The sequence below is a fragment of the Falco peregrinus genome, chromosome 7 (genome assembly GCF_023634155.1).
Source record: "Falco peregrinus isolate bFalPer1 chromosome 7, bFalPer1.pri, whole genome shotgun sequence".
Lineage (NCBI taxonomy): Eukaryota > Metazoa > Chordata > Aves > Falconiformes > Falconidae > Falco > Falco peregrinus.
This window is the reverse complement of record NC_073727.1, coordinates 8,917,412-8,943,632: the sequence shown is the minus strand read 5'-3', so window position 1 is coordinate 8,943,632 and position 26,221 is coordinate 8,917,412. Positions and strand designations below refer to the sequence as shown.

Sequence of the window (26,221 nt, the reverse complement as noted above, 5' to 3'; positions counted from 1 at the left end):
CTCTTGTGCTTTCAGGATTGTTTTTAAAATGTTAAATGCTTAATGGTAAGTACAAACAGCAACATAAAATGTTGCTGCTATGCAAAACAGACACAGAAACACACACAGACATCTCAGAAGAACTCTGGAATCATGTCCTAATGAAAAGAAGGAAAAATGTAAAAAGCAGTTCAGAGCTGGACATACTTCAGGTATTAGTAATATAAAGAATACTGATATATAATGCTAAAGTTATAACTAACCCACATGCAACTTCCAGAGAACATCTCCCCAGATCAAAATGCAGTCTGACTTTCCTGTGTCTTAGTCAAAAAAACATTCTAAGTCACCAAACATATGTGTGCCAGTTTTTAAGCAGATAGTCCTAGTAAAATTAAGGTTGCTCCCCCTGTGACAATATTGCAGAATCAAGCTTATTAAAAAAATTCCACCTTTTTATAAGAGCTTATGTTGAATTTCTAGCTTACGTTTTTTTCTGTCAGCACCCATCAATCTAACACTAAATTTATTACAGCTTTGTAGAGTTTCTAGACTACAGGACTATGGACAAGAGAACAATCAGAATGACATTACGTTGTGCTTTTATTTATTCATCCTGTTTGCTACTCCTCGACTCTTTTTGTTTTGTTTTGTTTTTTTCTTTTAATTTTTCCCCGCCTCTTGTAGATATTGTGAACACTCCCAAACCTGATGAGAGAGCTATCATGACATATGTGTCCTGCTTCTACCATGCTTTTGCTGGAGCAGAGCAGGTATAAATCAACTGTCCCTTCAGGTTGCTGTGTTTTTGATTGGTTGTTTCACATTTCCACTAGTTTATTAAAAAAAACTGATTTAGTACTTTGTGGTTTTAATTAACAATTGCAAATATTACTTGAGCACTAATACTCATTTTTAACCAACACTTGAACCTGTTTTAGTTAAATGTTGTGTAGCAACTTGAACTCCAATGGACATTCCTGTTTCTAATTTTGGGTCTTTATTTGGTGTTTGTAAAGATTATTTCAGAAAAACTATTTGAATATACTGTGAAGTGCAGTTATTGCTTGTTGCTACATCAACATCTTATGCATTTTCTGCATAAAAGAAAGTTTGACTTTTGGAGATGGAGACTATTTTAGACTTATGCTGAGTAGTAATTTAGGGCTGGATTGGCAAAGATGCCGAAAAATGCAGAAAGGCACAGAAGACATCCAACACATTATTTGTGCCCAGTTCCTGCTGAAGCAAACAGCATTATTTGTGGATCAAAGTACTAGTATAAAAGGCAAGAACATCAGCAGCAAATCTGTCATACAGGATGGGATTCTCACTTACAAGCATGTCATTTTCCACTGTTCTGCTTCATACATTTCTAGCCTACAAATGCCAACTCACATGAAAAAAAATAATAAAGAACCCTTAAAGTAGTTGATAGTTCTCCATCCTCAGGATTTTATTTCCCTTCCTGTCTGGTAGGCCCCCTCCGCTGTGTCACCGCACAGCTGTGCTGTTGCACCCTCTTGCTTTTGGGTATGAAGGTTTGGCTATTCATGCAAAAGGGGGATTCCAAATACTCTATAACATAGAAGTCTACACAGATATTTACGTGATTGGGTATACTCCAGACTCACATTTGTATGAAAGTAAAGATCTGTGACGTCAGACTACTAATGTAAATTTTAAATACGGTAGAGCTATAAAGTGCCTTCACAAAGAAATTTGGCTGGAGGCATGAAAAGATTTGCTGTCAGTGGTTGAGTTGCATGTATTCTCAAGGGTATATATGCATATGATGTGTAGATACAGAGTGGTTTGGGACTCCTGCATCACATGCAGTGTATTTCCAGTGTGGCTAACAAATCTAATACTTTTTTGGTGTGATTAAAAAAAATAATCTAGTAGGTTAACTTTAAGAATGGCCTAAGATGTCTTTGAAAACCAAAGTTTTATTGGAAAACTACAATGGCAGTGTGAAATTCCCCTTTGTAAAATAAAGCTTCACTGCAACAAGGTGACTTCTGTGCTGATCTGTGCCTTATTCAGGCCATTGGAATCCGTGACTGCAGAAGGAGGGTAAATATATAAGTAACCTAGGAGCACAAATCAACAATTATAAAACAACGTGATTTGTATTTGCAGCAGACACATTCTCTTTCTCCAAGCCTGTACCTGTCTCAGAATGTGTTTACGAATATGTCCTGTTTATTTGCTGTGTTTTACAGGCTGAGACTGCAGCTAACCGGATCTGTAAGGTGCTTGCTGTGAATCAAGAAAATGAGAGGTTGATGGAAGAGTATGAGAGACTAGCAAGTGAGGTAAAGACAGCTGCATCTGTATTGTGGTGACAGTTATGTTCATGAGATGCTGAAATCTGAAAGAGTCATGGACTCTCTGCAAGACAGCAAAGTGAAGACACTAGGAGGGTAAATCTCACAGTCGCAGGGTAGAAAGCCGAATTGCCCAAGAGCTCAAGGTTCAGGTGACTCCTTTGCCACAGACTTCCCGTGTGACCTCCAGCAAGTCACCAAGTCTCGTTAATGTGCCAGAAACGTTGTTTTGAGGACTGTCACTGGTCTGCCTCAAGACCAAGCTTGCTGTCTCTGTAATCTCCAAACACAGCCATCCTTGACCAAATGTGGAGCATACAGGATCCTGTCACTCCAGGCAAGCCTGTTGGCTGCTTTGTGTACGGCAAAGCAGACCTGGACAGGGTCTGCCAGGGTGTTTGCAGTGCACCTGTGAACACAGGCAGCAAATGAATGAAGAGGGGGGCACATTGCGCTCCTCCTGTCTTTTCCTGGTCAATGGGAAATTTGTTGTCAGGACTCCCGATGTGTAGTGCACAAGTGAAAGCCGCCTTGTCTTTAACACATAAGCTGCAAAAACATACTGAGATAATAGACACAAAGACAGTGCTACGTTGGCAGTGACAGACTTCTGAGTGAAGGTTTTTACATGACCCGAGTGACTTGGCTGGTATGTGTCCTGATCTCATAACTATGACTGCTTGAGACATCAAGACCAATACTTTTGAAAGTGGCAAGTGATTTTGGGGTAACTCAGGTTTTTAGTAATTAGCTAGAGACACCTTACAGGTGTGCTCATCTTCCTGAAAATCAGGGTATTTCTAGAAATGCCTAGAATATCTGGGCAAATTAGTTGAAAAAATACTGTTCAGCTTTGAAAATCTTGTGCTTACTTGCCATTAAGGTACTGATACCAGCTGAAGTCAGTAATATTAAAATGGAGCAAACTTAATTAGGGTTTGTGCATTCAATATGATCTTTTTTTTTTGGTTGCTTTTTCATTGCCTTTATTGCAATTGTTTGCATTGGTTTGAAAGCTTTTAGAATGGATTCGCCGGACGATTCCTTGGCTGGAAAACAGGACCCCAGAAAAAACAATGCAGGCTATGCAGAAGAAGTTAGAGGATTTCCGGGACTACCGCCGCAAACACAAACCTCCTAAAGTCCAAGAGAAATGTCAACTGGAGATCAATTTCAACACCCTGCAGACAAAACTGAGAATCAGCAATCGACCAGCTTTCATGCCATCAGAGGGCAAAATGGTTTCAGTAAGTAAAGGAGACATCAATATTCTGTTCTCCGTTTTATCAATGTTCTCACAAAAGTGTTAATGTGAAAGATTGAAACGTCATTTGAAGTCATCCTCAGAAACTTCTGTTTGTTGCACTCTGTCAATACCAAACCACTGTTTTTACACATTCTCTTTCATTCTAGAATCTTGCTTTCTCTTAAGCATGCTCCTGCCTCCTTGAAGGCTTTCCCCAAGAGCAAATTGTTTGCAGACAATACAGATGATACAGAGCTTCCTTTGGGAGCATTATCAATACTTCTTTGTCAGTGAGGCTAATTGTTATTTATTTAAGCAAAACTCACAGTGGTTTCTCTGACATTTTGGTCATCAGATTTGCAGAAACAGATATTGCTCAATATGTGTTTTTGCTTTTTCTACTTTTTCAAATTAAATTTTCCTTTTTCTTGTGTCTGTGAAGATAAGAATAGTCAGTACCAAGAATTCTTACCTGCTGATAAGTATTGTGAGTTAACTGTGGGTCAAAATATTTCCTGTGAAATATAGCAAACCTGTTTCTGAACTCTGTTCTGTCATTGTATTTTGGTTGCCCGGATTTGATAAACAGATGATTGCCCTGTCTGAAAAGAGCTATTGTCTGCTCCTCACACGCAGAAGATAAGGGCCCTGTTACTTCATTTTCCTAATGATGCCTTTGAGCTTCTGAGGAAGCTCACAAAACTTTGTGCACCACAGCAAGTGAAATTCATTTGTATTCCAGATAAAACATGCACCGAATCCTCTTGATACTTATTATTTTGCTATTGTCAACTTCTGAGAGCAAAGCACTTTTATTCTGATAACAGATAGGTATGTCATAAAAGAACACGCACATTATAAAATGGGAGGTAAAAGCAATATATTGTGAAGACACTGAATGTGTAGCTATGCTTGGAAGCCATTTGTGTAAGGGTTCCTTTATGAACCCACCTGAACAGGGCGTGCTATTGGAAGCAGAAGTCTGGGCTACAAGACTTCCTGAGCTGTCCGACATTTTCTGTGATTCTGTGATTTTACAAAATTGGAGCATAAAAACTTCTTTTTGGAGCAAAATTCCGAATGAATCAGAAATCTGCAAATTTGAATAAAAGGAGATTATAGTTTCATTGCTCTCTCCTATGTATTCTCTTCACAGGATATTGCCGGCGCTTGGCAGAGACTTGAACAAGCTGAGAAAGGCTATGAAGAGTGGCTGCTGAATGAAATTCGAAGACTGGAGAGGCTTGAACACTTGGCTGAGAAATTTAGGCAGAAGGCTTCCACTCATGAGCAGTGGGCATATGGTGAGCAGAGATGGCTTTTAACATTTTTCATGTTTTAATGTTTAAAGTTGAATTGTCAGTGCTGGATATTTGCCAGCCATAAGCTCGCTCAGAAGTAGTTTGGACAGTTTTACAAACCTAAAATAATGACACATAAAATTGCAGGTTCTGTTGACTATAGGCAATGTTGCTAATATAGGCAATGTTACTATAACTTGTAGGCATGTTGCTAATTAAATGTAACTGTAAATATCATACTCTTGAGGTAGTGAGTCAAACTTCATGGGAATATTCAGTGTTTGAATAGAGGTCATTACTGCTAATAGATTCCTATATATTTGTACACCAGCAATTCAACCAGGAGCAGTGACACCACTGGTTAAGTATGAAATTATTAAGAGTTATTCTGAGTTGATTATCATTTGGTCATCATGAGGTTTTGAATAGTCCACATAAATGCCGTGATAACGGACTCATTTCTTCTTTGCTCCATACCCTGGATTACTCCCCATTTACAGTTCTGTTTTGTAATGGCAGCCTAACTTTACAAGTAGTTGTAACAGCTATAGGACCATAAACTGGCATGCAGTTTTGTTGGGGACCGTTAAACACGAATCTGCCCTATCACCCTATTGTTTGCCCTGACAATAGTCTTCTTGTTTCTGCCATGCTCCTGGCTTTTTCCAGCTAGAATCTTTTCATACTGTGAAAGTAAACCAGAATCCATCCCGTAACACAGTTGCTGGAAGCATACAAGGCTGTAGATGGCTGCCAAGCAGGTACTGGAAGTGAAACTACAGTGTTTATCAGCCCCTGAGAGCCTATTTTCCGAATATAAACTACTCATGGTGACATGTTATGGCTATTATGCAGGGAAAAACTTCACATAAGCTGGTAGCAAGTGGAACAATGGTCCCTTCTGGCTCTAGAATTCACAGAGCTGTATAATGCTATGTGGTGAGCTGCAGTGGTAGGGGCTGTCTGTGTACGTTCAGTTGTCCCAACGCAGGAGCTACTGAGGAGTAATATTTCGGGTTCTGATTTCCTCTTTGCTTTTCTACCTTTTTGTAAATAGGTTGGCATTTTCCACTTAAAATGCAGTGTGTGATACAAAAGGCAGCCACCCAACTCAGGTTTTTGTTGTTTTTTTTTTTTTTTTAAGTGCTGAAATGAATAATGAATTGAAGGCAGAACATGAAAAAGAATAACAGATCATTAGTAAGAGTGAAGCTGAGCATAGCAGTGCAATTTCTGGTTTCATGTCTACTCTATGACAGACTTATCACAATAGCTTACAGCCCTATTTTTTACCATTATACCATTTTTATGCCAGTTTCTCAAGCAATGCAATACTTGCTATTTTAGACCAGTATGAACAGCCTATGCAAAAATCAAGGAATTACTGAGAGGTCTTTAAAAATATAAATTTCTAATTAATACTGTTTTGCTGACAATTTGCTACTGATTTCAATGCAGGCAGGACTTCATCTCATACATGCGATTTTCACCACCGTGCCTCAGTTCAAAATGTTGATTAAATTTGCAGTTGTTCTAACCAATAAATGAGTAAAAAATGACTATTTTAATTTCCTCTTTCAGGCAAAGAGCAGATCTTACTTCAGAAGGACTATGAATCTGCTTCTCTGACAGAAGTCCGCGCCATGTTAAGGAAACATGAAGCTTTTGAGAGCGATTTGGCTGCTCACCAGGACAGGGTGGAACAGATCGCTGCCATTGCCCAGGAGCTGAAGTATGTTCCATTTAAAGGCTTGCAGCTGCTGACATTTAACTTTGCGATAAACTCTTTCCAATGAATTTGATAGTGTCATAGGTACCAACGTAAGCATTCCAGAGATAGCTTCATAAGTATATTATCTGAGCTGGTCACTGAGACCTTTCCCTCATCTCCCCCTTACCCCCAACCAAATATGGATATTGAACTGACCAAAATTATTTGAAAACTCACATTTTAAAATCGACTTGACAGTAATCTTTCAGCATTAGCTCTACTGATGAGTCCATTGTGTGTTGATGGGAATCCTGGAGGTGTTTATTTCTCAGTTCATATGGTCTGCTGATAGGTACTGGCTATGAGTTGTTGAACTTAGAAAATTCACTTACACAATTTACAGATCAAGCATCTTCACTTTAAAATCAAGTATTTTCCCACAAACATATTGATCTTTTCAAAAAGCTTCACATCCCTAAATTATCTCTGTAGTAGTGGGCAGTGGACTGACTTTTCTGAAGATTTAGTTGTCTATAGTATACTTATTTTCACAAACTCTTCATCTAATATTTGCTATTTTATATATATTTGCTAATATATATAATATATAATATTTGCTAATAAAAAAAAAATATTGTCTGCATTTTACAGGAAGGGCAGTGGGGCATATGGAAACTAAATGGCATGCTCAGGGTCACACAAGCAATCAAGCATGCAAGCTGTCCTATAGGAGAGCGGGAGTTTAACCCACAGTTCCATCAGCTTAGCCACAGAACCATCACTTGGTCACTTAGCACCCTACACCCAGAGAAAACCCAACCAAAGCTGAGAACAATTCTACAACACCTTTAGGCTACATCTGTATTGTCGACATCAGCTGCATAGGTCAGGGATGCAAAAAGTCAAGGTCCCTGACTGACAAGACACCCTTAATGGCGGCAGAAGTCCTGACTGTTGATACGGTTACTCTGGCTAAACTCTGTCTGTATCGGTGGAGCTGGCTTTTGTTTGCGGGAAGGTTGTTAATTCACCTATGTGAAGCACAGTTTTGTCAGCAAAGCTCTGCCCCTGCTGACAGGACTAGTGTTACGTACTGATGTCCCTATTCTGGTAAAGTTGTCTCGGTGTGTACACCAAGCTAAGCACGTTTGAGTTTATAATCTTATGCAGTTAAATTGCAGTGGTTTTGTACTGTAAAACAGTGGTGCTACTGATCTGAGCGATTTGGCACATACTTCAATTCATTGCTTACCCACACTATAAATCTGTAAAGCCAACAGGAACAAATGTGTGGTAGTCATCAAAACAGGAGCCAAGATCAAAATTCTCAGATTCCTGCCCTTGGCTTCAGCTCTCCAAGCTTCGGTTTCTTACTTTCTTGAATAGGCAAACCAGTTACTACTCAAAAATCAAGTGTTAAAACCGTGCCTTCTTTTCATTTGGTGAAGGACCATGACTCATAAACAGCTCCACATCCATTAACAATTGAAAATTCAGAGAGTTGTCTAAAAATGTAGTTCATACCTGATAGCAGCAGCACTTACAGTAATTGTATAATTCAATTATACAATTTATAATTTAATTATAAATCATATTCATTTAATAATTATAATATAATAAGAATTTAGAAGAAAAACCTTATTTTTCAAATTTATTTAAAGGAGGAAAAGTAAAGCACAGTGGACAGAGTAAGTACTGGGGTTTGGTTAGTGTGAAAAAAATCCGAAAAACACAGAGAATGGAGATATCACTGAGTACGTGAGCTTATGAAATACCTTCTGGTATGCCTTGATCTCTGTTGTGAAGTTATTTGTTCCTCTCTATACTAAAGAAAGTTTCTGAAACATGTAATCATTGTTAATTCAGCTTCAGCTTTACAAGCGATGAGAAATTTTGGGAATGTCGTATACATAGCACAGCATCTGCTTACCAGCGTTTTGAACCCTGTGTCCTTTACCTCCAGTGAGGCCAGTGAACGCTGTATCCTGTCTATTTTAGGATTGTCTCTTCTCAGATGTTTCAGTAATTTGCTGTGTGAAGTTAAACAAGTTATTTGTGGCCTGGGCTGCAAAGGTGCATCTCTAAAAGCAATAGGTTTTCAGCACCTTTGACTTCACTGCCTCTCCACACAATGGGGCTATCGGTGCCTGATTTTTCACTGAGATTCAGCAGCTCAGTTAGGCTTGGTGCCCTTGGAGAACACTGAATGAAAGGTCATAAAGGCCAGGTTTTATTATTACCTGCAAGCAAATAAGCAGCTTCTATTTAAATATTGATTTTAATTATTTATACATAATTCCTCAAACAATGAAATTCTAGAGAAAAACGCTAATTTCTTTCTCCATTCATATTTTTAAAGGATTGACTAATGTTTGAATGCTAAGAAATGTGCATTGGCACCTGATACAAAACCTATTGAAGTCAACGTGGGGGGTTTTTTTCTTGTTTTCTTTCCTTACTGGATCAGGCCTTTACAGAAATCATAATCATCTGTGTCTAAATTCCAAGTCGGTACACCTCCATGTTTTGTTTTAGTCAATCTCTTGGCTGCCTAGTGTTGCTGTTTCAAAGAACAATTGCTGTGTGACCTTGAACTCTACTAGTTATTTTCCTGCCTGTTCTGGGATTTTGTGTTACAGCAGCTCAGTCCACTCACTGTGTGCTTAAGGGTACAGTTGCTACAAGCCTGTGGGTTGGTGCTGTTCAGATAAAAGGATTTGAGTGTGTGTGTGCACGCAGGTGATTCCAGCCAGGATGCTGCTATAAGATTGTTGTGTTCCAGCCTGTGTAGACTTAGACAATTCCTCAGCAATGAGGCATGCCAAGGCTTGGATGGGGCTATATACAAAGCTGGAAAAAGTCAGGCATTTCTAAAAAGGGATTTGCCATTTATGACATAGCAAATGCTAAACAGAATTTGAGTGAGCTGTACTATGAAATGTCATATTCATTTATGATCTTGTGTGCTCATTTCAATGTTTTCAATCACCAAGATAATTTTTTTTGAATGTAGTTTCTTGCATATCCATCACTTCCAGTATAGCATCTTGTTTTCAGCCAAGAAGACCGCTCTCTGTAACACTGGAGAGTCTTTTTGCTTCTGGAAACCTGGGCTCAAATTGTGCTTACGTGCATGATTAACATGAGCCTGGTTCTGAAGCAGTGCTAAAGCATGTTGCTCAGCAGGTTATTTTTGTGACACTATCACTATTCCTAAAGTGAGCTTATACTTAAGTGCTTCTCAGGATCAGGACAAAATCTGACTAAATTTGTAATTCTTTACAGATAAGATTGAATTACTTCTAAGATCAATAGGAATGGTTTAATGATTTTTAAATTCCAAAGGCTGCAGATTTCAAATAACCAAATAGAAATGATTGTTCTCTTAGCTCTGTAATACACATGCAGCAGTACTTTGTGTATACACGATAAGCAAAATTTCTTCTTACAAAATGTGAAATCTAGTCTCTTCACAGCTTCAGTGTTGAGAGAGATACAAAAAATTAATAGGACAAAGAATGTAAACCTGTGTTTTATTTCAAGTAAATAATCTCCTATGAGTTACTCCTTCCTCTACTCCTGCTTTAAGCAGAAAAACGTTCTTTGACACATACAATACAGTCACTTGAAGTAAACTACAACAGGCGTGGAGAGGCAGTGGAGCTACACTGTTTGATGCCAAGTGGTAATCTAACTTGGGATTTTTGACCCACACAGGAGTGCCCTTTTTAAAAGTTGTTTTGGTAATATTATTCTCCTACCTATTTGTCCACAGCACATATCCCTTGGAAGAAATAGGATAGCAGAGATATTATGGGGAATGACTGAACCTCCCTGGCAGAGCTGGTGGAGGAACGTTGCACATTACCTTCCGGGACTTTGACCAGAGCTAGTACAATCAGTCCCTCACTTTCATGGAAGGGCACCTGCCCTTATTCTAATTGACAAAAGGGGATATAAGTGATCCGTTGAAACAAAAATAAAATTTGCAGTACTTTCAGGGATGTGACCTGGAGTATCTGAAAAAATACCCTGTCCATATTCTGGTATATTAGATTTGGTATGTGAAAAGAGACCACAATACAAATCTTCATATCTCATCCACTTAGTGAACTCACAGGTCACACAGGAACGTTATCCAATAATCTCAATATGCTATAATGAAAAAAAACAACTTCCAGCCATGGCAGTAAAATATATCTCAGCCTGTTTCACCCAAAACACCATGCTTTGTTGCATCCCTTGAAGACTAACAAAAAGGCTCGCTCCAAAGGAAGGAAGCGTGTTTTCAAGTTATGGAGCCCTTGTATAGTATGACTTGTTGGCAGCTTTCTCTTTATGTATTACAGTTCTACTTTTACAGTTTTGAGTTGTTTCTATTATATTTTAAAATTGTTATAGCATTTTATTGTTACTTGGTTTATTATCCTTCACTTTCAACAGTTGCTTGATTGCAGCACACTTGAAGCCTCTTCTAAACATCTCAGCTTTATGCTGAACCAGATTGCTCTGACTGGACTTAGAGGAGGAAGCATGAATGCTGCCCCTGGCCTAGTGTGTGGCTTCCTAGAGGAAGGCTACCTCTGTTCTCATCTTGTCCTCTGTGAATCTCTAAGTTACTGGCAGAGTGATTTGTACATGCCTCTCTCCAACTGCCTAGAGAAAAATGCTCAAAAGAAGGGAACAAATTTGATCTGCATTTAATGTCTTGTTCAAGCCTTAAAGTAAATCTTAGCTTCATGTCGCCATACTGTCACATAATAGTCTCAGCAATGTTCAGTACTGGGCAAAGTGTCCTCAAGGAGCAGCAAAGAGCTAAGTTCAGTGGGTGATGATTAATCAGTAGAAGTGAACTTCCAAAGTGCCAAACACATGTATTTTACTATGGTCACGATGGCTGCAGGAGAGGCAAGGAGATTGTCTGCCATCGAGATCAAAAATTCTATTTGAGACAGGCTCAGTTCAGAATCTCAGGATAGAGCCTTGAAAAGTTATTCCAGTCTTAGGCAGAATAGTAAGTTCCTTTCGGTCAAGGTAATATAAGACTACTAAGCAGGTGCAAAAGCAGTGCTAGCTGCTGCACCCTTTGTGGGTGAACCGATTCATGCTGGTGGCATACGTGGGCCTGGAGAATCCTGTTCCCTGAACCAGCCAGTTCTAGGGTGGAGCTCTGTGATGGGTTGCTGGAGAGGAAGATGAAAACTGTTCTCTGTGCCCCAGATCTGAGCAGCCCCTATTAGTATTGCCAGGCCTGTGAGAGAGAGATCATGTTTTGAGTGCAACCTGAGGTCTGTTTCTCAGTTAAATAATTTCAAAGTGTATGAGGCTGGAAAGGATCATTGCATTATTTAAAAGGAAATGTGTATTTCAGGCCAATTAATTTAAAACTGTAACAATCTTCAGAAACTTGATAAAGCCCCAGACCAAAGCGTTCTGGTCTTCGGGAAATCAAATTGCTTGTGCCACAGGCATAGCTGAGACAAAGATGGTTAGATACCTTAATTGTCTTAAATACCTGCACGTTACAAGTGGGTACTTGATTTTTCTCACAACAGAGGAGGTCGATCCTGTTCCAGCGCTGTGCTTCTTGAAATGCTGAATGTCTAGATTACACATGTCTATACTGCAACACTTGCTTACCTGGAGGAGAAATACTGGGGGCAAAAAAAAAGAGGGGGGTGGGGGGGGGGGAGAGCGGAATTACTGAGGGCCAGTGGAAGAGTGTAGACAATGCAACTGCTCCTGTCTTTCAGACAGTCACACAGATTTTTATCTTCACTCTTAGTGAACTGGACTACCATGATGCTGCAAGTGTCAATGATAGATGCCAAAAGATATGTGACCAATGGGACAGCCTGGGAACACTTACTCAGAAAAGGAGAGAGGCACTGGAGGTAAAGCATATAACACTGATCAGCAGCTCAGCTGAGGCAGGGAGCGGGGAACGAACCATTTGTTTCAGATCTGGAAACAGTGCAGTCGAGCACCCACTTTGGAATCTGAACAGCAATAACCCCTTTCCTCAGATCTCCATTTCATTTCGGTGTGGTTTTATCTGCAAACAGATTGAATTGCTCAGAGCAGACTTGACAGTACTCAGCTGCCAAGGACAGTCCTAAAGCAGCAACAAATGGCATGCTGTTTATAGCCCCACTTTTTGGGAATTTGATGTTCAGCAAGGATAACAAAAGCCCTTAGGTGTTTACCTTTTCATACTTGTCTGAGTTTAATCAAGTGTGCTACAGGATAATGGCTAGCACTGGGTTAATTTTTTGGTAGTGAGTATTCCAACGCAGTGAGATACTTCCCAAACCCTTGTTCCTTAAGAAAAAAAGAAGTCACACACATATGACAAGGTGGAAAACATATGCCTAACTCCTCCTTTTTGTATTTACAAGAAATGACTAAAGTAAGATTAGCAGATTTTGATTTGCAGATAGATTACAGTAACAAAAATACTTAAAATATCAGTAGTGAAAAAGTAATTTCACCTATTAGCCTTCAAAGGCACACACCCCTTTCAACATGTTGGATAGAAGAGTATCTTTACTGCAATGAGTCCTATGGCCTTGAGTCAGAATCCTTAAAGCAGGTGGTGAGATCAGTTGACAATACAATCAATTGCTTTTGTAAAGATCAGGCATGACTTTGTGCATGGCAGGGTATGTGTGCGGAGTTAGGTCTTGCCCTAGTAACAAAGGACTGTACCTTTCCCAACCTGTACAGAGGACGGAGAAATTGCTTGAAACAATTGATCAGCTTCACCTGGAGTTTGCCAAAAGAGCTGCTCCTTTCAACAACTGGATGGAAGGCGCTATGGAAGACCTACAGGACATGTTTATTGTCCACAGCATAGAGGAAATTCAGGTAAGTGGTTGTCTATGTTTTGACTTACAGTCATAGGGAAAATAAGAAAGGAAGCTTTTCCTTCCTGGTGAGTAAAACATCTGTAAGAAAAAGAAACCTTACCTGTCTGACATTTTCTTTGTGTTAGGCAATGTCTGCTCTATTATAAATAGGGCTCTTCATTGATATGAAAGCATATTCCAGAGATCATGGAAGAAGCGATGGTCCTGATAAAGTGAATGAGGGCTGTTTCATGAATGTATCTACACGTATGATTTCCTGTATCTACAGATATATGTAAACAGGGTGTTTGAGAGGGTGAGAGAAGAGCTGTGCTTATTTACAGCAGATCTTCCAGATGTTGGAAGAAACATTAAAGTTTTCATGCTTTTCCTCTCTGTTTCTGATTTTAGAGTTTAATCTCTGCACATGATCAGTTTAAAGCTACTTTGCCAGAGGCAGATGGTGAAAGACAGGCCATCCTGTCAATCCAGAACGAAGTTGAAAAAGTTATTCAGAGTTACAGCATGAGAATAAGCGCAAGCAATCCTTACAGTACTGTTACTGTGGAAGAGATTCGTAGCAAGTGGGAAAAGGTAAGCATGCTAAATTCATAAATAACATAGTATTCTAGTGTAGGAATACTAAGAATATTCAGAGAACTTTATAATAAATCTGGAGATTACTCTAGAATATCAGATGCCAGAATGAACTTTCTACAGTACCTTATGCTCTCCCTTACGTTTGCTAGGCTTGCTTCAGAATATCCCTTGCTCCCATCGCTCAATATTACCTATGTCCTTTCTAGGGGGGCAAGAGAAGCAGGTGTTGGGGCTAGTGCAAGCTGGTGGCTGGCCAGCAGATGGGCCAGGGGGTCCTGTTAAAAGAAGAGAAAATTATTTTATTCTTTCTCTCAGTATAAACTGAAGTTCATGCATCTCTTCTACACAGCTTCTACTTTTCACAAATGTAAAAAATGAGCACCTTTAGGATCATTAGTGTCCTGTCCAATTAGACTGAAATTGGCAATTACCTTAAAAAATTACTGAGGAGGGATTAAAGGGAGGCTCCTAGAGCTATCGCACAAACTTTATTTTGTTAGTGACCAAGACAGATAATATGCTGAAGGGAAATGATTGTGTAGAATGTATGAATTTACCAAATACCTAAACTTCCGTGGACAAGAACACACCCTCAATGGGTTGTAAAAACCAAGTAATAAGGCCTAAATTCAGAATCTCCCAAGGCAATCCAGACGTATAAGCCAAAAAAAGCATTTGCAATGTATTAGAGGCCTTCAGATATACCTGATGGACAGGATATGTCTCATGTTATCCTATCATAATAGCTGTGCTCGAATAAAATGTTTTGCACTGACTGTTCTTAGAACAATTACTTAGAGATTGAAAAACCAGCTGTTTCAAAAGAAAAACAAAGTAACTGCTCTAATATCAGTTCAAGGTTAAATAATTGTCGTGAACTTGAATCCAGCCAGAGGTGAGAATTTCTTCTTTCTCCTTATCAGTTTCTCTGGTCAGGCTGCCCAAGACCTTGTTAGCAATTTCTTATGTTAGCACAGAATTAGTAATTAAAACAGTGGTCGTGTTTCTGGCTTGCCCTTCTGATATCAGCCTTCAGACCAATAAGAAAAATGAGTAACTGTGGACTTATTAGTTCCATTTGTTTTTAAAGTATTCAGTTGTGCCTGCTCACACTTAGTGCTTTCCCACTGTAACAGGTGAAGCAGCTGGTGCCTCAGAGGGATCAATCCTTGCAGGAGGAACTAGCCCGCCAGCATGCCAACGAGCGCCTGCGTCGCCAGTTTGCTGCTCAGGCCAATGTCATTGGGCCATGGATCCAGACCAAGATGGAGGTGAGTGTCAGACCCTCATGCAGAAGCTGACAAACAAAGTGGTTTATGATTTTTTTATTTCTGCTTTATATACAAGACAACAGCAGTCTCCATGATAGTTCACCAGTTTTTTGATCCTGAAGTATTTAGCACTTGTTAAGATTATGTTTAAAACTGTGGAAGCTTGTACAAGTGGTACATTGATGGTGAGCGGGAGATGTAGCTTTGAAAAATCACTCACTAAACAATTGCTGTTTAGCTTCTGCTTTCTGTAAAGGAAAGATACCAGGATCACTGTGATCTTAATACTAATTCCAGAAATAAACGTGCCCCATTTCTTTCGAAATGTGTTTTCAACAGTGAAATTTCTTGTCTCCACTGTATGAAGGTTTCATTGCTGTTGCTTCTTAGTATGAAAATATTACATATTTATATGAAAGTTGGTCAAATTAGCAAATCTGAAGCTTAAATTTTGTGGGGCGGGGTGTGTGTCTTTGTTTCTGTTGACAGGAAATTGCCCGCAGCTCTATTGAAATGACAGGGCCTTTGGAGGACCAGATGAATCAGCTGAAGCAATATGAGCACAATATCATTAACTATAAGCACAACATTGACAAACTGGAAGGAGATCATCAGCTTATACAAGAAGCCCTGGTGTTTGACAACAAGCACACCAACTATACTATGGAGGTAGCCATTTACTCCTTGTAGCTCTTAGATTATTCCGTCCTCTTCTGCCATATAACCTCCTCCCCTGATCTGAAGAGCCTGCAACAGAGGATGGAATTTGCCAGACTTTCTGATAATCTCATAAGACTTGTTTTATTTTCACTTTTTACTTTTAGTGAGGAAGTATCCATTTAGAAACCAGTTACATATTTTCCTGAAGGCCATTTTTATTTTTAATGATATTTGGTCATAATATAGAGTTAGCGGTATGGAAAAAGGTATCGCATAAATATTTAGAGCTCATTTTTTGCTTACTGTACTTTTTATACTCTAAGAAGAATATGTTTGATTCTTTAATAAATCAGTATTTTCTCTCTCATAGCACATCCGTGTTGGATGGGAGCTCCTACTTACCACCATTGCTCGAACTATCAATGAGGTTGAGACTCAGATCCTGACAAGAGATGCCAAGGGTATCACCCAGGAACAAATGAATGACTTCAGAGCATCATTCAATCATTTTGACAGGGTACAGTACTCCTGCTTTTTCTCAACTAGCAATATTTATTGTTCCCAACAAGTTGCTTTTCATTCCAAACGTGAGCCTTTTAAAAAACTGCAAATGCAGTAGCAATGGGCTCTTTTTAAAACAGCAAAAGATCAGTTAACAAAGAATTTACAGCCTTATGAAATTATACCGTTGTACAGATATGTTAAAGGTTCATTTTTACTCTTCAAATGTAATGCAGAATTACAGTTCTGCTAATATGGTTGAGCATTTGTTCAAATAATAGGCAGAACTGGATAAATCCGTGTGTTTTGGAAAATAATGTGCCCCTTTATTTTAAGGCAGTCCAGCATGTTCTGTGTACTTGCCAGCAGCTTCCATCTCATTAAATTTAGCTGTAATCTAGATTAAAGTTTATTTTACTTTGAATCCCAACATATCCTCCTAGAAGTAGATTTGTAGGGAATATAATTGAGGCACTGATAGCTGTCAAGGAAAATCCTTTATTTTTCTGGCTGTATATGGGAAATAAGAGGCTGGTTTTTTCAGTTACCTAATCATGGATGAGGAAAAAAGTAGGAATAAAACCACTATTGTGAAGAAATTTAACTCAGTCCTGTGAGTTACACAGTATTCATGGACAGAGGGTTAAAAAGGCAGCTGTTAATAGACACAACAGCAAAACACATGCAGACAGGGATCTGACGTTCCCAGCTGGAGAAAAATCTGTACATGAGTTAACTCTGCTGGCTCTGTGCTCACATGAACCTACCTTCAAAACCAAGTTCACATTTCAAATGCTGGAAAAAGATTACCATAATGCAGCACCAGGCTGTTGTCTTTTCCCCAGTACAGATTCCTGTAGTTAGAGGACTGTCCTTAACCCCCCGACCTACACTCTGTTATCACATGAATCGGCTCCCTCACATCATTTCAGGCTATAGCAAAATGCCTCTTTCTGTTCACTGACATCCTCTTTGTCCAGCTCTACTCAAAATGGTTACCCATACCTGGATTGGTGGTTGATGCGCATTGGATGCTGACAGTCATATTTTGCTAAATATTTTTTAGAATGTCTTTAATTGGTTAGAAAGAAAAGCAGAATTGCCAAACCTCTGCTTTCTGAAGTAGCACACAAACATGGGAAATGTTAGCTACACAGGAACTGGGAACAGATTTTGTGGAATATCTTAATGTGATTGTAGTGCAGCATAATTCCTTTCTGTATTTTCTAAGGAAGCATAAGGTAACATCACAGAAGCAGAGATAAATTTCCTGGGGTGGAAGAAAGTAGCATACTAAATTCCTTTCTCGAGGCACTGAAGCAGATAACTGAGCAATTAGAGCTATTAAGAACAGACAGAGTTCAGGCTTGGATAAATTACACACCAATATTTGAGAGACCCTATTAAGGGAAACCACGCATTTTGCACAAAGATTTGACAGCTCCCTAAAGACAAGGAAGCAAGGTGACTGAATCCTAGTATAACTTACACTACCTGGCCATTTCTAGTGTCCCTGTATCTTTGTAGCTCATAGCTGAGTTTCTCTGCCATGCTCATGGCAAGGCTGGTTCAGTGGCTGAGGAGATACCACGGCCACCTCTTGGTGCCTCAGAAATTCTTGCACGGAGAAGCTAAATCAACCAAGTGGCAGCAACATCAACCGGCCCTATTGTTACAGACCTTTAGACTTTGCAGATACAGTAAAACTTAGGAGATGCCAAAGGATACAATAGAGCAAGGCTTTAGGAAAGGCTGTACGGCCTGGAAGAGGGCGGTCGTTTCAGGCAGCTGCAGGCAGGTTGGAGCTGGGCTGTGACAATGATGCACAACACGGAAGTGCTTCCCAGCTCCTAGATCCTTGCCTGTCCTTGGCTGTCTCCTTGCTTCAGGCAGTGTCCCTTCTGCCCTGGCTTCTGTGGCAGGGAGCCTGAGTGGCTGGGTCAGAAGCGGAAGGAGACAGGTACGTTACCAGCTTCTATGGCCTCAACAACCTGGGCCTGGGCTGCTTTAGCTGCAGACCTTGCCTTCCTCCATGACAGATGTAATCCAAAGGCTTTGAAGAAGCCTGGAAGGATCATGTTAAGGGAAGAACCATTTTGCAGATGCCCTCTTAGAGTATACTCCTTCCCCTAGCATCAGACATAGGAAATAGGTCTGTGGAGGACTTTTGCACCGACACCATGCAACAATTATGTTCTTAGTAGCATAATGCAAGTTAAAGAAAGGAAGAAGTTAAGATCTAAACCCACTCAGCCATCAAGCCAGGCTTTCTGCAGGGGAAAGGTCTTAGAAACACTGATGAAAGAGAAGGTTATACTGATTAAATTACACTGTAATTTAGTGGGAAGATGCAACTCAATCTACACAGGCTAGAAGGAGATGTTGAACAAACATGTTTGAGAGAGGCAGGCTTCTTTTTTTTTTCATTTTTATATCCTTCTTATGTCCTTGCACACTTGAATATTTAGTATTGGTGAATGAAGGAAACCTGGGGTGCTTCAGAGTTACTTCAGAGTGCACAGAATAACAAGGACTCTAAATTTGGAATTTAGATAGAGAAGGCAGTAATGGATTCTTTCATGGCCTTGATTACCTTAAACAGAAATGAAAATGAAACTGGATCATCTGAATGTAAGCACTAATATGAAAAATGCTTCTCTACGTCAGACAGAATTACCCATATATATAATGTTGCCACATATAATAATTTTGTTGCGCTTAGCAGCAGTTCTGAATGCCTGTCATAGTTTAAAAGAATTGGACTGCTATTCACAATGATGTATAGCCGGAAAAGATCCCCAAAATTAATACTGTCCCTGACAAGTAGGCTTTAAATACCTAAGCACAACTGATTCATTTATGCATGCTACAGCTCTGACTTCTGTGGCATTTCTCCAGTTTAAGACTTATCTTAATGTTTGACTAGTAATGTGTGTTGAGGATGTTGGCAAAGTGCTAATATGCAGAGTAGCTCCCTTCCCCATTTTAAAAAATCTTCTTTGGTACACATAAACCTAACAACTTTTTATAGAGTGCTTCTAGAAACAACTTGCTTCACTTTTAAATCAGAGGAAGGAACCCCCATCTTTCTCCCCAGGAAGAATATATAAAAAATTGAAAATCTTACAGTTCATAATCCATTATAGGGCTTAATTCTGCAGTTGTTAGTCCTTTGAAAGGAGTTAAATTATTGGGTGAATTGTTATAAATGGCTTCTACATCTCGAATATCTGAAAGAGAACTATTTGGTATTTTACAAGGATTTTTTTTTTTGGGGGGGGGGGCTACATGCCTCGTTTTCTCCAACTGCAGTGAGTAAGTGGGCATCATCCATGTAAGAATTACAAGGACAGAAAGAGTTGTGTTTCTTTCAGTGCATCCACCAGCAAAGACATGCTAGCACAGAAAGTATTACAAGTCGTCCTTGTTAAAGGCAAGTGGTAAATATGCCATCTCCCTTGGGTCAAGGGGGCAGCCCTCTAGGCTCTTGTGTTTCCAACAGGCATGTACACACACTGGTACCCAGAGGTTATTCCTGAGGATGCTGCTGCTTACCCACTACTACTTGCTGGAGGCTTTGCCTGAAGGCACAGTCTAGCTGTAGGTTTAAATATAATTCTTCAGCAACGCTGGTTTTCCTTCCTTTCTTAATGTGACTGCATAGAGGAAAAAAAGGTGAAAGTGGGACACAATGTCTGAATCACAGAAGGAGTTTAGAAGTGTTCAAAATGGTGCATAGCTGAATTATGGTATGCAGGCAAACTGGGACACCAACACAGATATGTTGTTAGTCACTGGTTTTGAGCCTTTTTATGTAGGGAATCCTTTTTCAGATTTAGTATATTTACTAAGTCCTAACTAAGATTGCAAAGTATGTGATAAAATATATGCGGCTGCTCTGCATCTAATATCCTAATGGATGTTAATATATTCTGGTATTGATTTTTGTGCAGACTATAGATTTTAAGTAGGAGCTGTGCATGTAGAACGATAGCATCATGCCACCCTATATTTTACTAACAGAAAAACAATTCCCTATTAAAGGAACCACATGATCAGTCTTATGCAGGTCAATTCGCATTCAGGAAACTGAAGGACCTATTCAAGAATGGATTACTGCAACTCAGAAGCTCACTTGTTTTATAAGGCCACATGTAAATCACAAAAGAGAAGGAAAAGATTTCTGGGGACTAATAATGAAACATGAAGGGGGATTTCAGTGTTTTATTTTGTATTGGTAGGAAAAGATGAACAATGCAAAGTTATTTATATGCTTTAAAAAACTAATTTCAGTGCTTAATGTTGGTCTGCAAACAATAAAAATAAATACAAAGAAACATTTCCCAAAGAGAAAGCCCTTGCATGGGCTCGATCTATGCATTGATTGCAAAATACCATTGCATCCCGTGAAACTCTGATATACTGCAAAGGCAAAGACGCCTTTTTAGGCCATATATGATGCAGATTAAAAAAATTTGCTGTGAGAATGTGAATGACCCTTACTGGGGAGTCCCGCTTAACCAGATGATGGTTGTGAGCTCCAGCACAACCATTGCACTCCTCTCCTAAAGAAACTGGTTTCTCGGTAGAAGTGCTGGCCTCTCTCGCTCTTGTCTGCCCTTCTCTATCTGTTGCACCACTGCTGCTGCCGTGTGTGTCTGGTTAGGGAGCTCCTGCACATAGTGCACACCCACCTCTGGTGTAGTCAAGTAGCTGATAGTGCTCTGCCCACAACTGGTAGAGGAAGTGGAGGGACAGAATTTGGCTCTTAGCTCCCATTTTTGTACCATTTTGTTTGCAGCTTCACAGTAATATTTTTGGCTTTAGAAATAAGGTAGAACGAGCTGACTTCATTCCTGGTGTGCCCAGCCACAGCCTGTCTCTAGGACGAGAGTTTCAAGCCAGCCCACATTAACATTTTCAGAATGATAAAATAAACCATTTTGAATGCTTTATAGCAGGAATTATCCCATAAAATGGAAATATTAAAGGAAAAAAGCTTTGCTGTGATTATGGCTTTTAACTAAATGCTGCTCCAGATTTGCAGCTTTACTTTATCTCTTGTCATTGACTTCCCACTGTTATTTTTCATCTTTCCTTTATGGAGCTGGTGGAGGTTGATGCAGAGGGAGTCAATATAACAGCATGATATGTCAAAAATGCTTGGCATTATTAACTTAATAAAGCACCACTTTATCCTATTAGTATATTAAGTAAACCCAGTGCATTTGTTAAACCTCCAGTACTTTTAGTTATGCATAACTATATAGACATTTAAAAAATAAATGATTAATCTAGCAGGCAAATACGTAGCAGATGGAAACCCCTGGGTCTTCTCCAAACTGTCAGCCTGTAAAATCAATAAGGGTAATATTTTTTCATCTTAGAACATCTCTTTAATTGTGTTCATGTTAACTCAATCTGAAGCACAGCTCTGGTAGACACATTTTGTATGAACAGGAAGAGAAAGACAGGCCAGTTGGCTGCTAAGAAATTAGTGTGAATTTCTTGACCTGCAAAATGGAAAAAAGTATTGCTTCAAAACAATGATCCTGTTTGATGTGGTGTTACTAAGAGCCATTTAACCTGGAATTCAATGGATTCTTTTTAAAGTCAGTTTTCAAAGCAAAACCTTACTGTGTAGGTTGTTGAAGGAGACAGATAATGGGAAGCAAGTTAGGTCAGTTATAAATTTATGTTGTACTTCTACTCTCTTTTGAGATATGCATGTTCAGTTGTTAAGTAATATCATCAAATCAAGAGTGAAATAACAGTAGTTGAGTGGGGGAAAAATGTTTTGCCCAGGTTCAGTGATCTTTCTACTGCCTCTCACATACACTGTATGACAATAGAAAATGAAGGAAGCAAATGGCAGATCGATAGAATCAAAACTGCCTTATCATCAAAAACGTTTAAAAAGCACCTGTAGAGGAAGCACAGTTTAACTCTGTAGTTGAAGTAAGGACCCTTTTCCACTAGGAAAAAACCTACAGCATGAAACTGGAAAAACACTTTTTAGGTGATTCATTGCAGTATGTTGACATTATGTTTCCATGAACTTCTGTGAAAACATGGTTATTACTACATGAGCAGAATATTCTTTACTAACCAACTAACCTGATCTGTGATTTTTTTTTTTTCTTTCACCTTCCCAAATGCATGACCTGTGATGGGATGATAGGATGAATCTGACAATCTACATTCTGATGAATTTAAAGCCTGCCTCATCAGTCTAGGACAGGTTGGAAATGACCTGCAGGTAGACGAAACTGATATTTTTCTGTTTTCAAATAGGCCAATATAATAATAGCCAAAGAGGCTGTGGGTTTAAACTCCGATGTATTGGTCATAATGCTTTGAAAATATTCTGCTTTGGGGAAGACAACTGAATTAGATGGACTGTCAGCATCACTAGGAGCCATATTTTTCTATGAATTTTTCAAAGATTCTTCAGGTTGTTTCTTTTACTTATTTGAGATATTTAATTTGGACTGTGCTAGATAACTATCGAGAGCTCCTATGCTTCTGGCACTCTGACTTTTGCTAATTTTCCTTTCCTCAGATTTAGTACGAGCTCTTTACTGCTATCTTCTGATTTAGGAAGACACAATACTCTCCAAACTGCTACATTATATCACAACGGAGAGGAAAAAAATATTTACCTTCTTACTATCATGCCATTTAATGTTTGCTCAGCTTTGAGTCAGGAATGCCACAGATATGTTATGGACTGGAAAATGAGCAGCCTCCTTTTATAAAAGGTCTTCAGTTGACCTCCTCCTAAGTCTTGCAAGTCTCATCCTTTAAGACAGCACACACACCTCTGCTGTAGTCCAAGTCTCGGTAGCCTGCAGTCAGAAGGAAAATCCCTGTACTTACTTCCCATATGTCAGCAGACGGCTCTGATAACATACCTACCTTAGCCCTGGAGTGGAGTATTTGAAATAGTCAGTGATACACTATTTTCAGAATGTTTTTAACCATACTCCTAGTCACTACAGCATTCTATGCAGAACCTTTCAAAGACACTTCATATCAAGGAGGCAGCTGGAGCATCTCCTGAGTTTGACTGGTTTAGTAACAAACTTTTCTCCTTGCCTTTCTCTTTGTCTTCTCTGTATTCTTGTCCCGTTCACCTCCTCCCTTATCTATCCCCTGACCTTTGCTGATGTTACTTTTTGTGGTGAAAATGTCTGTTCCCTGTGTGGTAATATGTTAGTTACTTCTTCCTTCTTTAAAACTGATGGTGATTCTGGTAACCTGCTTGGGCAATATCAATGGATACTGTTCATACCCTGGATCCAATATGCCAATGGTCTAAACTTGTCATCGCTCTGGAAACGACCCTGGATTCTTCAAACCTTCCCTTCTATATTCCTTATGTTATTTTGGTCAATAGAGGAAGAACGGATTGATGGACCACGATGATTTCAGAGCTTGCTTAATTTCAATGGGTTATGATTTGGTATGAATTTTAAGAAACAATGGCAACTGATTCTGCTCACAGATTGTAATATTAACCACAGCAATACTAAAGCTTATTTAAACTGACAGAATACTAATGATACAATTTGCACTAGAGATACTAGTTTCTTGTTTCTTTGCTTTTTCTCTATTTTTGAATGGTTAAAAAGGAAGTTAACAGTAAAACTAGACACCTGAAAACCATATTCTATGGTCTACTGCATTGCTCTTTGAATTAAGAAAATGTTAAAAGTTGAAATTAACAGTTACTAAATCATTTTTTCTTTCTCCTTTTTTATCTGCATGAGGAAGAATGAATTTGATGCTGTTTGATTCTCATAAACTAGCTTTGGTGGTTGCAGTTTCTTTCCTTCACTTATTTGTTCTAAACATTTTCCCCCAAATTCTCCCTTTTTAGTGGAAAAAATCATTAGTCTTAGTTGAACTGTCCTGTATTTGGCATTTCAGAATCGTTTCCCTTACTACTTACTTCAGTGGCTCTGCAAGCACACTGCTTCTTGGGCTATTGTTTCACCTCCCTGTGCGGTACCTAAATGACAACGGTTTTAGGATGGGGTGGAAAATGGAGTGTTAAAACAAGTTAAACAGGCATTGAGGGAAGGTGGAAGGGGGGAGAAGTTGCAGAAAGTTAACTGAAAGGTACACACTATGTACTTAGGACAAAGAATATATTTTTCAAAAGCATTGAGTCCTTTTTAGAAAAGAGGGGTGGGCATTTCAGATCCCAGATTTCATTGACTGACATTTACTTTCCTAAATCAGGAAGATGCTTTAAAGACTTTGTAAGCACTGGTACCTACTGATTTATGAGATACAGGCTGTTGGCAACTGATATTACGGTGACCATTTTTTTTTTGTTTTGGATTCTGTGAAAGGGTGAAGCTGAGTTTGCCCGAATCATGTCTCTGGTTGATCCCAATGGGCAAGGAACCGTCACTTTCCAGTCCTTCATTGACTTCATGACCAGAGAAACGGCAGACACAGACACAGCTGAGCAAGTGATAGCTTCCTTCAGAATCCTGGCTTCAGATAAGGTCAGTCATCCTGCTGCTGGCTGTAAGGACTCAGTAGCTCTCCTATTTAGCCCTTCTTGGCTGAAAGGCTTGTACAAGCCTTTCAGTAATAGCGAAGCTTTGTTTTCAGTTTCTCAGACTTCAGAGAACGCACTTGCTTTTTCTTGTTTGGAACCAAGACTCTTAGCTGAAATGGGTGCAGAATTCAAGGCTTGGCCTCCTGTCACAAAGAGCCGACATAAAATTAGACGTCTTCAGCATGACTTAGACAGTTTGTCTGTATAATGGATATATTGTACATCAGTTTATTTCCACACAACAGCCTGGATTAGAGGGAAACTCGTTCTGCCTTTCATGCTGTTGTCTGGATGTTTGAACGCAGAGTTTGGCCCTCTGGACCATAGCCTGGGTGACTTGCACAAGACTTCACCTAATTATGAGCCATGTTGTGATCTGACAGCTCATTCAACAGGGTGATGTGTGCAATGTGGTGTACCCCTATCCTAGGAGGAGCAGGAGGCGAAGGCCTCCTGTAGTTACTGGGTTTGTGGAGGAAGCTCCTGAATTTGGCATACTTTCCTCCCCACAGCCAGATCCACTGGTGAAGGAGTGGTGAATGAAGATGCAAGGGAGGATAATGGCAACACAAGAGCTTCTGGAGTAGTCAGGGCCACACACGGTGCTGCCAGGAAATCAGTCCTGTGCTACAGAGACAGGAGGGATCACAGCAGTGCACGTCTATTTGCCCAGGCTTGCTCTATTGATAGTCTTGTTACGGCTGTTTGCATGGATTTTGTGATCTCAGTTACTGTGGACCACATTTTGAATTCCAGACATGTTTTCAGTAGGAATTAATGTGGAACATGGAAGCCAGGGTCTCAGGAAAAAATGGTTTTCATTACTTTGCTATTTTAAATAATGGCAAGTCTGTTAACAGAGGCTATCCTTCATATCATAAATGCAAACCATTCAGAGCAATAATGCATCTTTCATTACAACTGTATTAGGACCTTGAAACTAACAGGGTGTAACTGAAAATGTGTCTGTCCCGCCACTGCAGAAGGGGCAGCAGTGCACTAGAGATGCTGACTGAACTATCCATGGATGAGCTGTATCGGCAGCAGCCGGTACAGTGCTCGGTAGCTAACACGCGCTGCCACATATCCTGAGACTGGATTTTGCCCTAATCAGTTTGTTGGTGGAATTATCCCCTTCAGCTCAACATCAGGGATGGAATTTACCAGGGAAAAAAAATGGTCTTAGAAAAACAGGCAGG

General features: G+C 39.5%; 1 protein-coding gene across 7 annotated transcripts in view; it reads left to right on the top strand.

Moving 5' to 3' along the window:
* ACTN2 (actinin alpha 2) overlaps positions 1–26,221 on the top strand; it is a 69,800-nt gene that overhangs the window by 42,136 nt on the left and 1,443 nt on the right. For 2 of the 7 annotated variants that reach the window (XM_027789153.2, XM_005239137.4), the window contains exons 9-20: positions 2,205–2,297; positions 3,326–3,556; positions 4,712–4,859; positions 6,438–6,588; positions 12,353–12,461; positions 13,294–13,434; positions 13,827–14,009; positions 15,152–15,286; positions 15,776–15,955; positions 16,317–16,463; positions 23,847–23,912; positions 24,808–24,966. In XM_027789153.2, coding sequence (XP_027644954.1) covers positions 2,205–2,297; positions 3,326–3,556; positions 4,712–4,859; positions 6,438–6,588; positions 12,353–12,461; positions 13,294–13,434; positions 13,827–14,009; positions 15,152–15,286; positions 15,776–15,955; positions 16,317–16,463; positions 23,847–23,912; positions 24,808–24,966 — 1,743 coding nt within the window. Of the gene's footprint in view, positions 1–666; positions 753–2,204; positions 2,298–3,325; positions 3,557–4,711; positions 4,860–6,437; positions 6,589–12,352; positions 12,462–13,293; positions 13,435–13,826; positions 14,010–15,151; positions 15,287–15,775; positions 15,956–16,316; positions 16,464–22,628; positions 22,707–23,846; positions 23,913–24,807; positions 24,967–26,221 lie in introns of all 7 variants that reach the window. The other 5 variants (XM_005239139.3, XM_005239138.3, XM_005239135.2 and 2 more) reach the window with 4 other exon arrangements.